The sequence below is a fragment of the Pleuronectes platessa genome, chromosome 8 (assembly GCF_947347685.1).
Source record: "Pleuronectes platessa chromosome 8, fPlePla1.1, whole genome shotgun sequence".
NCBI classification, from domain to species: Eukaryota; Metazoa; Chordata; class Actinopteri; order Pleuronectiformes; family Pleuronectidae; genus Pleuronectes; species Pleuronectes platessa.
In genome coordinates this window covers 23,509,883-23,523,682 of record NC_070633.1, presented here as the reverse complement: position 1 = coordinate 23,523,682, position 13,800 = coordinate 23,509,883, and the positions used below count along the sequence as shown (strand labels likewise).

General features: G+C 42.8%; 1 protein-coding gene across 1 annotated transcript in view; it reads left to right on the top strand.

Moving 5' to 3' along the window:
* slit3 (slit homolog 3 (Drosophila)) overlaps positions 1 to 13,800 on the top strand; it is a 220,166-nt gene that overhangs the window by 122,905 nt on the left and 83,461 nt on the right. The window contains exon 6 of the mRNA XM_053429489.1: positions 9,402 to 9,473. Coding sequence (XP_053285464.1) covers positions 9,402 to 9,473 — 72 coding nt within the window. The remainder of the gene's footprint in view (positions 1 to 9,401; positions 9,474 to 13,800) is intronic.

Here is a 13,800-nt window from a genome sequence, read left to right as displayed (position 1 = left end):
TAGAAATGACTTCTGGGTTTGGATCGGGTTCAGGTTGACTGGGCTTTCATTGTTTTAAATACTGTGTGTGCCTGTAATCTGGTGAAACGTCAGGCTCGGAAAGAAAGAGCTGAATTCCTGTCAGACTTTGTTTGATTTCTTTTTGGCTCAATCCGGTTCAGAAAATAGCACAGAGAGCATCACTCTAAATGTCACCGGAGTACAACCTGGTGTGAGTCTCCTGTCCTTGTCACTCTGAGCACATTTACTTTAAGTGGGTGAAGTTAAGTTTGTGGAGTTTGTACATCGTCTCCACTCTGCAGTGCCGCACCCGCCTCTTTCCCTTTTAACACCAGACTCAATGTTTTAACACAACTCTTCACTTTTTGCCAAAGCTATAAAGTCGCATTAATCAAGTTGTCCCTGCCCTCGTTAAAATGTTTCACACTAAATTGCTGTGACATACAAAGTGAATCATGGGAGAATCAGGCATTTAAAGAGCATCCATTTTTTCCCTCCCTCTTTTTGACGTGTTGCGATGCCTCCTCCTTCTCCTCTTTTCTGTCCTCCTCATCTTTCTCTTGTTTCTCCTCCCATTTGTTCGACTGTCTTTCACTCTTTCATAAAGTTTTTTTTGCCTCCTGGCATGTTCTTCTTCTCCCTCTCCAACCCCTCAAACCGCCTCCTTCTTCCACTTTCCATCACTCCCTTGTTCTCTCTCTTCATCTCATATCCTTCCTTTGAAACAGTGACTTTCCCTTCATCCATTATTCTCTTATTTCCCTCATCCCATCATTTGTCTCTCAGCCGTTTGTCTCCATCTCTTTCCCTCATGGTCACTTTTCTCTCTCCTTCTGTTCCTTTATGTATTTTTTCTCTTTTTCAACATCCCTCCATTCCTATCCCTCACCAACCAGCCCCTTTACTTAACTTCCGTCTCTCCCTTTTCCTTATTTTTCCACTCCTCTAAATCCATCCATCCATCCCTCCATTAGACAAGGTGACTCCTGCAGTAAAAGGCTTCAGTCCTCCATTACACCGCAGATTAAAAAAAAAACGTCAAGACATTCCGTCCCTCGTGGACACAGCATTGACTTTCTCGTTCAGCTCCCTCTGCCCCTCGCTTCGTCGTCGTCCCCCCCCCCCCCCCCCCCGCTCGCCCTCACCTCCTCCCCTGTGTCTCTCACCGCCTCTTCACCTCTCTCGGTCACTCTCGATCTCTGTCCCTCTCTCTTTCTCCCTCACTCGCCATGTTTCTCAGAGAGTCTCTATCTCTCTCTCTCAGTTGTTCCCTTTCATGCTGCATAGTGGCTACCACAGCACTGTCGGCCATTTATTGCACTTCTTTCACGCGCATACACACACACACGCACACACACACACGCACACACACATGCTCAGACATACTCACGGACACTTTCGACCCTGCTCTCAGATTGACTGCTCTGCTGAAACTGCCAAGAACCTGGCAAAAACGATTACTGTAGTCCTCCACTAACCTAAGAAGACAGGTATATGCCATACATCTGTGTGTAGGTGTTTGTGTGCGTACGTGTGAGCTCCGCTATACATTGTGCTGACTGCTGGTCCTGTCATCCCCCGAAACTCAACCTGTCAGTCAAACCACAGATGATAGAGGCAAAATGTAGAGCTGGAATGGATAGAAAGGGCCGTGCCAAACTTCCTGTATTCAACATTCTTTGTGTTTCATGGTTGTATCGAACTCACATTCTAGATGCTTATATCCCATCAATTTTTTTTTCTAATCAAATTTTCCGAAAAATCAAATCTTGTCCTGTCTTGTCTCGTCCTATTATGTCGTGTCTGGCGTTGTCAGAAAAGTCATCCTACTAACCACTCCTGTGTATTTGTGGTGTGTTTGGCATCTGGAACTTTTTCTTCCTTCGCTCTCGAGCTCATCAAAAAGTCAGGACGTGGATAAACGAGATGAAGAAGATCAGGCGGAGTGGTGTGCACACAGTGTGAGGCAGGTTTCCTCCACACACAGGAATTGACGAATCACGACTTACCCTGACACAGAAATACAAATGTACTTCATCTCCTAAACAGCAATGAGAAAAAAACTCTCCATCCTCACAAAACTGACCCTTTGCACCAACACCCACACCATTAGAAAAAAAAAGTTGGTGGAATCGGCACGAAGTTAGGTTTAATGATTTCTTAGTATTCCGATTATTTCAACTGCTCTAAAGGCCTTGAATTGCTCATCTACTGTATCTGCAGGACTTTCTGCTCTGCCTCACATATTAGTTTCTGAATTTCTTTGCGGTAAAAAACAGCTAAAATACTTTATATCAGTTGCTACTGCAGTAGTCGTCACAAGGCATATACTGTGCGTTTCAAAAGCATATGGATATTCCTCAATAACATTAACCAATCAATCCATACCGCTAATGGCTTCAGGGTCAATCACAGCTAACATTGGGTGAGAGGCAGGCTTCACCCCCGACTGGTCTCCAGTGTATCCCAGGGCCAATATACACAGGCAACACCTACAGTCAATTATCATAGTCTCCAATTAACCAAACCTGCAGAGAAAACCCACACAGACACGAGGAAAGCATGCAAACTTCACACTGACGGACCCTAAACCCAGAGCCCACTTACTTTGAGGATACACTACTCCTCCAATAACATTTAGTTCCTTGTGCTATTGGAGCAAATTTTCTTTTTAACTCAACACTGTTTTCAAATGAAAAACAGCCAGTAATTCAGTTAATGCTGCATTCATCCCTCAGGGCGGATTTGATTCAAGCTGATGTGCAACATAAATTACATTCACACAATTACTTCACACTGTGGAAATGACAAACATATTCATGTCGGAATGAAAAACCGCAGATAAAAACGAAGTTAGCAACCAATATAAAATAAATTAAAATGATACACGCACACAAAGTTTCTGTTCACATAGCTCTTGTAAACAGAGACTTTATTATTTAAACCTCAAACAGCAGTTTCTTGTTTTTAACCCATTAAGTCGTGAGGAGCACTTTCAAAAAACACTCATTGTTTGAAGGTGAAACTGGTTATGACTAGAAATATGATGATTTGTCAATAAGTCAAGACTTTTTCATATATATAAAGTGTTTATCTCTTGGGATATGTAGCCAGATATGCATCAAGCTTTAATCATTTAAGAAAACTATTTAATACAAATACACATGATTCATCATAATACCAAGAGATTTTCTTCAGACCACTCATTAAACCTAATATAAAGATTATACTACAGTGTGGAGCAGTGAGCTACTGTAATGCAGTGACAGAGAAGCGGAGATCAACCACAGATAGTGCATGTGTGTACAGTCGTGGTCACACTTAAATCACAGCATATGTTAGCCACTCATGCCGTGAGGCGTGTGGCTGCAGTTGGATTACAGAGAAGCATGGACACATCAGATAAGCTACAGCTGTTTCATATGCCCTCACATTACACCTCAGTGCCCACATAGACACACGCTTTTTTATCTTGTGCAGCCATCACGTCCTCATATTGTACCTTGTTTTCCATCTGCCCGGCTTCTCGCTCTCTCACACACTTTTTATTGTGATAAAATTTAATTCATTTCTCCCGCCGGGTCCACCCATGCTCAGCGTGGTCACACTCACAGCACCTGCAGGTGGTTTGGACGAATGTGTTGAGAGAACGTGATGTGTAATGTATTCAGCAACACAAACTCACTGTTCATTATTGTAAGAAACAGAAAAGGGACCCACCCCATGGCTTTACTTCTTTACCTTTCTCCCTCCTGTCATCCTGTCCTCTCTCTTCCCCCTCGTAAATCGCCTCAATGCTTCACGCTTCTCTACCCACAATGCAGTGCAAGGCGGCTGTTTGTTTGAATTATGACAACAGGGCCTTAGAGGGAGGTGAGAACATTGTGTCGGGCTGCGTGCACACTTATACACACACACACCACACACAGAAACACAAGTTTCTGACCTGCATTGGTGTGTGTCTTTGTCATTGCAGTTGCTCGCCTTCAGTTCTTTTTATGTCTACCACAATTCCAACCATGGACAAAAATCATATATATATATATATATATAGCAAATATGCATGTGTATAAAATATACCAAAAAGATGAATAATTAGTATATGTTTGAGAGAATCAAATCCTTAAACCAAAGTGACACCCACGGCAGTAGTGCACGAATGTCATTCAGTCAAATCTCCCCTGTCCAAGAGTACCGGGTCTTGCCAGGAGATTAGGGAAGAAGAATGAAGACACTGTCACCAGCTTCCTTGAATCAGATTCCCATTTGTCTTTCCCCGACACAACCCCCCACGCACTTCTTTAAATTGCAGGATGTAGCTAATTCATTAAAGGTTGTGAGCAGCCAAGACTGGACGAAGGAAATGTCAATAGCTTTGTCTGAATTGTAACATCTTTAAGTGGACAGCTGTTGTATTTTCATCACAGTGATACGATTTGCAATTCAGTTTTGACGTAACATTTTCTCAGAGTCACATATTGGAACAGACAACACAACACAAGACCAGTGAGTTAGAGTTTTATAGATTTACTTTCATTTAAATTCAACTTTAATATCAGATAAATGTTTTCAACGTCCTTTGTGGCCAAGAGAGTTACAAAAGTCATAAATCCACTTAAAGTTAATTTAAGGTTATATTCACTTTGACAAATTAGCAGAAAAAAAAAAGAGTTGGAAGTAAAGCCACTTGTATCCTTGACTGCACGAAGCAACCTCAGTCCAGAGCACAGTCGACAAGTATGGACTAATAACTATGGCTTCATGTACCCTTGAACAGCAATAAAACCGGACTCAACATTTGCAATTCAAAACCTTCCATTGTGCAAATACTAATTTACTGCATAAGGCCACATGAAGTGGAAGCCATGGCTGAAGTCCATCCACCCTCCATTAATCCCTCATCCTCAGCATTAGCTGATGGAGATAAATCTACAGCACAGCAAACCTGGTTCAATCCTCTCACTTGTATGTGTTAGCTTCAATATTTTATATTTAGTTTGAAAGAAAAGCGGGAGAAATGTAGACAGAGTTAAACATTACACATGTAAGATTTAATGATTGCTAATTGCAGAGAGAGATTTTTGACCACATCTCATCTCTCCTATTTTACTTTTACCTTCCATCCATGAACATGCAATATTTTTTCTCTGTCCTTTATTCTTTGGTCTTCGTTCTCGTCTTCTTCTCTTTGGTGTCTTGGCTCTTCCTCTCTCCAGTCGACTGACCCTTTCTTTTTATATCTTTCATTTCCTTATACATTCTCATTTTACCAAGTGTCTCAAACTTCCTTCTTTAGTCGTTCCCTTCAATTTTCTACCTCCTGTCATTCACATCCCTACAGTATTCCTTTCAATCTTTTCACATCTCACTCATTCACATTCTCATTTCTTCCATCATTGACTTTTTGTCTTCAGTCAATTCACCCCCCTGACCTGGGTTCACTCATCTTTATTGACCTGTTTCTATCACAGAGTGTTAACAACAGAAGACGAGAGATTGTTTCCCGTTATAGACCTGAACGTGTCGAAGTGAAAGCTGCTACATTGCAGTTACACAACTTCCTTTAAAATGTGTGCAAATGTACATTCAAAACTGAAGAAAATATAATAACAGTCCAAACCAAAAAACTAGACCAATATCAATATACTATATTATTATGCTTCCCAAATGAATGAAGACATACATTTTTGTATAGGCTTATTTAAATCCAACCGAGATTCCGACTGCAAGGTGACTATCAACACATTAGCATAGACACTCCCCTCTGGTGCCATCTGGAGCAAATGGATGCATTGAATCAAACTGCCAATAGGCTTAATGATAGACATGATTAAGCACACTAATTGTATCGAAGGGAATTATATTTTGGGGCACCTGTTCTGTCCCCCCCCCCCCCCCCCCCCCTAATAATGTAATGTGGACACAGGAAGGTACACACTAGGGCCGTGAATTCAACACATACTAAAGATAAAGACCACTGAAACCCACACAGACACACAAACTACACCCTCCTCCCTGATTCATACCAATCATGTCACGGCTAATCATGGGGCTTGGTGCACAAAGCTGTCAGAGGAATCTAATCATATCACAGAGGATGGAATCGTTCACTGTGGATGCGGATGGAAGATGAGTCGCATGTTCTCAATTCTTAGAAAAATAAATGTTTGAGGTTGCTGGAGGTTCTTCAAAATTATCAACACACAAGCGTGGAGTTAGTGTTAGCACTGTTGCCTCATAGCAAGAAGGTTCTGGGTTCAAACCTGCCAAACTGACCAGTGCTCTTCTGAGTAGAGTTTGCACGTTCTCCCCCTGTGTCGACTTGGGGTTTCAAGCTTCCTACCACAGTCCTCAAACCTGCTTATAAATTTGAATGTGAGCGTAGGTTGTTTCTATATGACCGCCCTGTGACGCTGAACCCTCCTTTTGCCCATCATCAGCCCCCCCACTCTTCATATACATCATAGTCTGTGTTACAGAAAGAACATTACTGATTATTAGGTGTCTTTAATAACCACAGTAAACGTTGGCAGTGTGATTTTTCTCCATATGGCTGATCAGGCTGTGAACTAGTGCCATCATAAAACACAAACAAGACTTTTGATAACATTTTAACACAAATATGGCAAAGCCATATGCTGGTAAAATAACTAGAGTCCAGTCATTGAACAGATGCTCAAACTCACAGCTTTCTTCCAACAAGTAGCCAAAAATAAAGAAAATTCATAAATGCGGAACTCTGCTTTTAACAAGAGTGTAAACCCATCAAGCTATTATTCTCCGCTGTTACACAACAGAGTGGTTAAGTCCACCCTGATGATCCCAGTGATCTTTACAGAACATACTGTGCTTAGCTAATCAAGCACAGCATGGCAAGGCAGTGAAGAACTTATCTCTCAGTCACCTCTAAAATATAACTGCATTGCATCAAAGCAGATCAAAACAACTCCTTGGTCTCCAGGATCCTTTGGAGAGCCGAAAATAATTACGTTGCGAGCCAAACCTGGCCTGTGGGCACAGAGTTGTTTGATATTTACTGTCTTCAGTCCAAACTGAACTCATGCCAATTGTTAACCACCACCATCTGGTCAATATCAAGCAGAAATACATGAAAAATGTGCTTTGCTCTGCTGCGCAGGGGACCGCTTTCCATGAACCTGAACTTCTCCAGCAAGGAGAAAATGTAAAAAAATCTAAACATATGATTCAGCCAAGCACGATCATAGTGTTGTGGCTTTTCATGGGTGTTGTCATTATGTAACTGTCATCGTCAATGCGTTTCAGGAGGTCAAATAGCTCCAATAAGGTAATGATTTCCACCTTTTTCTAATATGTTTTTCCACATCATCTTGTCTGAAGCCACAGCTCTGGAGCTGTTCTCTGACCAGCGGCTGCTTACAATGCACCTTCATATTGCAGTGCACTCGTGGTGTACTAGTAACTACACTTTTCAGATGCTCTGAGGAGTTATCCATCATATTCCTCTCACACACCAACACCTATATGCACATATAAAAACAAACCAAAGGATAGGTTGCTCCTGAAGCCCAGATGCAATCTGTGTTGCCCTACAGGAAAACACAGCCCATTTTGAGAAGCGCCTTCCTCAGGGTTAAAAAGCTGACATGACTGATCCAACAGGTGCTGCAGAGTGCAACGCAGACACCTTGGCTATATGTGGAGGAGAAGAAAAGGAGATTTAAAAGGCTGATAAAAGAAAAAAGGGACAAACAAGTGGATTAGCAAAGGATAGACGGGAGTGTGAGAGGACAAAAGGTGAAGGGAAATCACAGATGAGAGGAGACCCTGGACTCCTAGTGGGATATAAAAAATGGATTATGAATGGAGAGAGGACGAAAACATGAACAATGCAGAAGATGGATGCTCGTAAATAAGGGGAGAAAAAAGAAAAGGAGAGGGGGAAAGTCAAAGAAAAAAGGGATTAGGGATGGAGGGCTCCAGTGAAAGAGAAATGAGATGGGATGAGGACAAGGAGAAGAACATTAGGGTGAAGTGATATGTTGTAAGTGTCTGGAGAGAAGATGGCAAGTGTGTGTGTGTGTGTGTGTGTGTGTGTGTGTGTGTGTGTGTGTGTGTGTGCGTGTGTGTGTGTACCTGTTTCTATGATTTTGTGTGTTCAACAGGCTAAATGCTCCTCATCCTTTTTTGTTATGTTAAAGAAAAAAAACTAGAAGAAGTTACTTGTCTGCCCTTTGTGTCTTTCCATCTGCAATACATTCATCAGAAGAAAAAGAAAAAGAGAGGGGGAGGAGAGACAGAGGGATGGATGGATAAGAAGAAGGGAGGGAGGGAGAGAGAGAGAGAGGAGTGGAGGTTTCAGGGTGGTTGGGTTCATGGATGGATGGAGGGATTGACGGTGGCAAGGGGGCGGGGGTTTGAATACCTAGACCTGGGCAAATTAAAGTAAACGCAAAGCTGGTGGATGATGGAGGGGCACAGGGTGCACCTGGGAGTCCGGTGAACGAGGCAACCAGCAAGCCAGGGAGGGGGGGTGGTGAAGATAGTGAGAGAGAGAGAGAGAGAGAGAGAGAGAGAGAGAGTGAAAGAGAGGAAGGAAGGAAGGAAGGACGGAAGGAGAACAGGAAAAAGCAGCATAGTCGTGACTGTAGGTTGATTTACGGCGGCTTTCCTTTTAATGAAATTGTTTCAGTGACAGAGCCGGTAAAAGGCCCTTAATGGATTGGCTGGCCTAATGTAATGAAATTACTCCCTCTTTCACTACAGAGAGAGAAAAAAAAGAATAAAAGAGGACATGGGGAGGAGGAGGCGGAGGAGGATGGAAGAGGAGGAGCGGGAGAGGAGAAAATGCAATTAATATTTACAGAACAGACAAGCAGGGTGGGCTTTAGTAGCTACGGCTCGCTCGCTCTCTCCTTCAGCGAGTCTACCTCTCTCGTCCCTCTCTCTCCCGGTGGCCAGTGTGCGCTGGGCGTACGGCGAGGAAGGGAGGTGATAGGCTGATGCCAGACAGGCCACTTCAGCGCACCGGTCTCCTCTCTCGCGCTCTCCTTTTCCTCTGCTCCTCTCCTCAGGGCTGGCCACATCAGCACTGAGGTGAGAGACTTCACTTGTGGGCTCTCGTCTGGACTGGGTTTCCCTGCGGTGGTTGTGTGTCTGTCAGTGTGCGAGTGTGTGTGTGGGAAAGAGTTAAAGCCAGGATCTCCCACCTGCTATCTTAAGCCCACTACTGAGGTATCACCTCACACACACTCCCACAGACACACACACACACTTTCACGGAGCCCGTCTTTTGCTAGTCCCCCCCCCCCCCAGCTGAGCGGGACCCTGCCGACTTGCGCCTGACACTCTCCCATCTCTGTCTCCCATCTGTGTGTGTGTGTGTGCGTGCTTGTGTGTGTGTGTGTGTGTGCATGCTGCAGGCAACTGGACAGCAACCACATCAGCTGCATCGAAGATGGAGCTTTCCGGGCGCTGCGCGATCTGGAGATACTGTAAGTAGAGACAAAACCCTGGTCCTCACACTCTGACTGCTCCATCTCTCTCCTCCTCCTCCTCCTCCTCTGCCTCTTCTCCTCATCAGTCTCTTCTTCTCCTCTCTCCCCCTGTCTCCTGAGCTGTCTGTGAAGCAGGGATCTGTCCTGTTCTCTCACTATCAGCATTGTTTCCAGTCTCATTCTGTCCCTTATCTCTTTAAGCTGCTCTTTTCTTTCATGTGCAGATTCGCATCTTCCCTCTCTTCTGCTCTCTTCGTCTCTGTTAGTTGCATGTCATCCCTTGTTCTTTACCCTTCATCTACTTTTCTCTGTTTCTCTTGAATATGAGAAAAGCTTCAACTTGACAATGCTTATTGTGAGAGTATTAAGGTTCTTTTAATGTTCCGATGTGAATTATCTTTGTGTCATGTATGTGTATGAGCTCAAGTGCATGTCTAAGTACATGTATACGTTGGATAAAAGAAAGTGTAGATAACCTGTTCATTCAGCAGCGCATGTATCGTCCTTGACTTCCAATATTCTGAAAGTACCCACACACAGACACATACGCACAGACACACACACACACACACACACACACACACACACACACACACAGACACACACAAGCAAAGGGAGTGTGGAATAAACTCCATCTGCCACCTGCTGTGGTTTGCGTTTTCCCTGCACCATGTGTTAATGCATGTTGGTGACTTCCTCTGCATATAGAAACACGTTAATTATATATAACGTGTTTGCTTCCAGCTGTGTATGTGATTGTGTGTGAGTAATGTTGAGTATAAGTGTGTAGCTCAGGGTGTGTTTGTGTGTGTCTGTGGAAGTTTGTGTATCTGATCCGTCCACATTTTCCGAGCTGCTCATTTGTCACTATGCTCCAGAGGTGTGACTGGCAACGGTGCAGTGCTGGGTTGTTCTGGGAAAAGCTTCTACCGTCTCTGCATCTGCATCATTGTGCACGGATGTCTCTGTGTGTGTGTGTGTGTGTGTGTGTGTGTGTGTCAGTGGCATTTGTTCTTGCACAGAGGCAGATGCTCTGCTTCAATGTGCTTTGTGCATCTCACCCTCAACTCATTGCAACAACTTAGCAATCAGATCATTTATTTCGTGGTTAAACACATTATGTTCAGGTTAATGTGTCAGAAAGACAGATAGAAAGTGGAGAAAAATGTATTTCTCTGCTTGGCACAAGCATTGGGTCATTTGTCTGAAGGGTTGTTGGCAAGTCCTATTCGTATTCTGCTGTGTGTTGCTGACGGTTGGAAAGGTTAGTCGTATTGTTGCTGAATGTGATTATTAGAGGGTAAAACTGTTTAGCAAATGAGGAAAGAAAAGAGAGAGAGAGAAGCACAAAGACAAAGACAGACAAAGAGATATGAAGAAACGGCAGAGGAGAGGAGAGACAGAAAAAAGATGGCAGAAGAAAAGAAGCCCAACATCTTTAACACTCTCCATTTTTACATTGTTCCAATGATGCTTCATCATTATGAGTGGTTCAGGTTTGGGCAGTGAGACCTAGAAGATCAGACTCATGATGCTGAAAATATAGATTCATGTAGAATTTTAAACAGAAGAAGGAAGTTATAGCCTTTCATGGTTATAAAAATATAATAAAGCTATTTTATTTTCATTATTTAAGCAGCTTGAATAAATAATGTAACTCTGGTTAATTCTGGAAACAAAATGTCCCTCGTGATCCCATTAAAATCAATCAGACGTTATATATGTGGGACTTTTCAAACAAATCAAAATGACGACAAAACGTAGGATATTAAAAATTTAATTAAAAAAGAAGATTTAGAGAATCTGCCAGATAATATGGAAATACAGCAACAAAAGAAAGTTAAGATCTCCGAATATATACATATATATAGATATGTGTAGACAACATTTCTATAAAACAAAATATGTAATGATTTGTGCTCAGGACCTGATACAAACCAGAGCTGCAGAATCTATGATAACGCTCTAAGGTTCATGTGCTCATTTACTCATGTTGCAAAACCTGCATCCCACTCACTGAAACCATTGAGTCCCAACAGAATCAGGCCCATCTTCATGAAACTCCTACTGTAAGGGTTGTCGGTGCAGCCTTGTGCTGTCTGATGTGTTCAATGAATGATTAAAGAGATTGGTGGTAAAACATTCATTAGCCCACATGGCAGTTTAAACTGTGGATCACAGCCCGAACAAATCTCACTACTAATCTCCAGTGTCGTGCATGAACAAGGTATCGATATTTTTCTGCTGCAAAATTGTATTTTCTGCTTGAAATGATGAAAAAAAAAAAAGGTGTATTCCTCCATCCATCTTTCAACCTGTCAGGTCTCCCTTTCAAGGTTTTAGTTCCTCATAGCAAAGTTTTTTTTTTTCTTTCTTTGATTCGCCAGCTTCAATTTTCGCTCAGCGCACAATGAAAGTGATCGGGGCCGATAGAGGGAGGGGGGGGGGGGGGCATCAGCAGCGTGAGATACAACATATTAGCAATTCATAAGACTCTGACAGCTGACTGCTCGGCGAGATTTACAATTCACTGTAAATGCGCAGCCATTCCCATTCAGCAGACAGCATGACAGCACACAGTATATTCAGCGAATGTGACGTTTTAATAAAGGCAGGTGTGTGCATCTGTGTGTGTGTGTGTGTGTCTGCCGGTGTGTTTGTGTGCAAAATGCTTGTGCGCGTTTGCAAAGGGCATGAATGACAGTAGGCAATTCTGCCGCTGGACTGATCTTCATTACTGGCATCTTAAAACACACACACACTGATGTACACACACATGCACAAACACACACACACGTGCACAAACACAGACGCAGACCCATCTGTCCAGATCTGGGGGTTCATTTCGTGACTGAGGTACAAAATGGGTTGAGAGAGGTGGCAGTGATTGGGGCTCATGCGACTGCACCATCAGGTAGGTGTGTGCGCACATCTGGACACACACACACACACACACACACACACACAGTGACACATGAATGTATATGTGGGAGTGTGTGCAGGGTTGTGCTTAATTTTGAGGACCTTTGTGTTTCAGGCTTTTATAGTAAGAACATTTTTCACAAATATCAACCAGCGGTTCTTCACTAGGTCAGAATTCGTCCATCAATCGATCAATAGTATAAATTGATTCCAGAACAAAAATCCTAACGGCAATGCTTGATAGTTAAATCCTCAGTGAACCACTGGGATCAAACATGTAGCTGTGACAGAGGTCAGGCTATGGGCTTGAAGGTTAATACGGCCCATGATGCCGCCTGCGTGTGTTTTTCCGTTATGGCTGCACACGCATGTATCTCATTACATGTTTTCCTATATTTGATAGTCAATCTATGCATCCATTGGTCGATTTGTGGGTTCAAGTCATTTCTCACTTCCCCGCCCATTAAAAAGACTAGTGGATGAACGATGGACCTTGTGAGGTGATGAGCGTCTGCGCACATGTTTTAGAATGTGTGGTTGTAAGTCTGCAGTCCTGCTGTCTAAGTGCATTGCCCAAGACTGGCTGACAAATGGATGGTGTGTGTCTCTGTAATTGTGTGTGTGTGTGTGTGTGTGTGTGTGTGTGTGTGTGCGTGTGCGTGTGTGTGTGCGTGTGTGTGTGCGTGTGTGCTTCAGCCATTTGTGTGAGTCATGCTAATTGAAAGCCACTAACGAATCTCCACATTAATTAATCTAGTCATTTTTAATTAGCCGCTGTGTCTTGGTGGCCTAGGTTTTTTCTGAGCTGCTTAATATGTTCCACGGCTGCAGCGTTGACGAGTCCAAGCTGCAAATTGGAGCGTTGGGCTGATTCTGAAAATGTTAAATGGATTTTAGTTTGTTCGTTTTATTTATCTTTTCGTAATTGTTCCAGGAAAAAAACGCAGTGATGGGGTGTTCATTTAATTATTATTAAATTAGACAACATATTATAATTAACCGACAATTTAAGAAACAATTTACAGAATATTTCACTAATGAAAAATGTTGTGGATGTGTCAATGTGACGAGAGACCTCATCATTTGTTGATTGTTGGACAAGCATTGTTAAATTATACACAAAAGACAAAAAGACGACGCAGGTTAACTTTGTCGTTTGGCGACAGAAGAACAACATTTTACAAACAACATTTTACAAACAACATTTTAGCGCATTTCACACACAAACAGCTATTAACAGGAGTGTATTGGTTGTGCATGAGGACTAACTCAACCCTTATATCATGCGCTAAGTATAATGGAAGTGGAGACACGCCCAGCACAGTGCAGTGTATGCAGCTGTATCCAGGTGACAGCTTTGATTTCGGTAAAAAAAATCCCCATTGTGGGACAAGGAGAACAT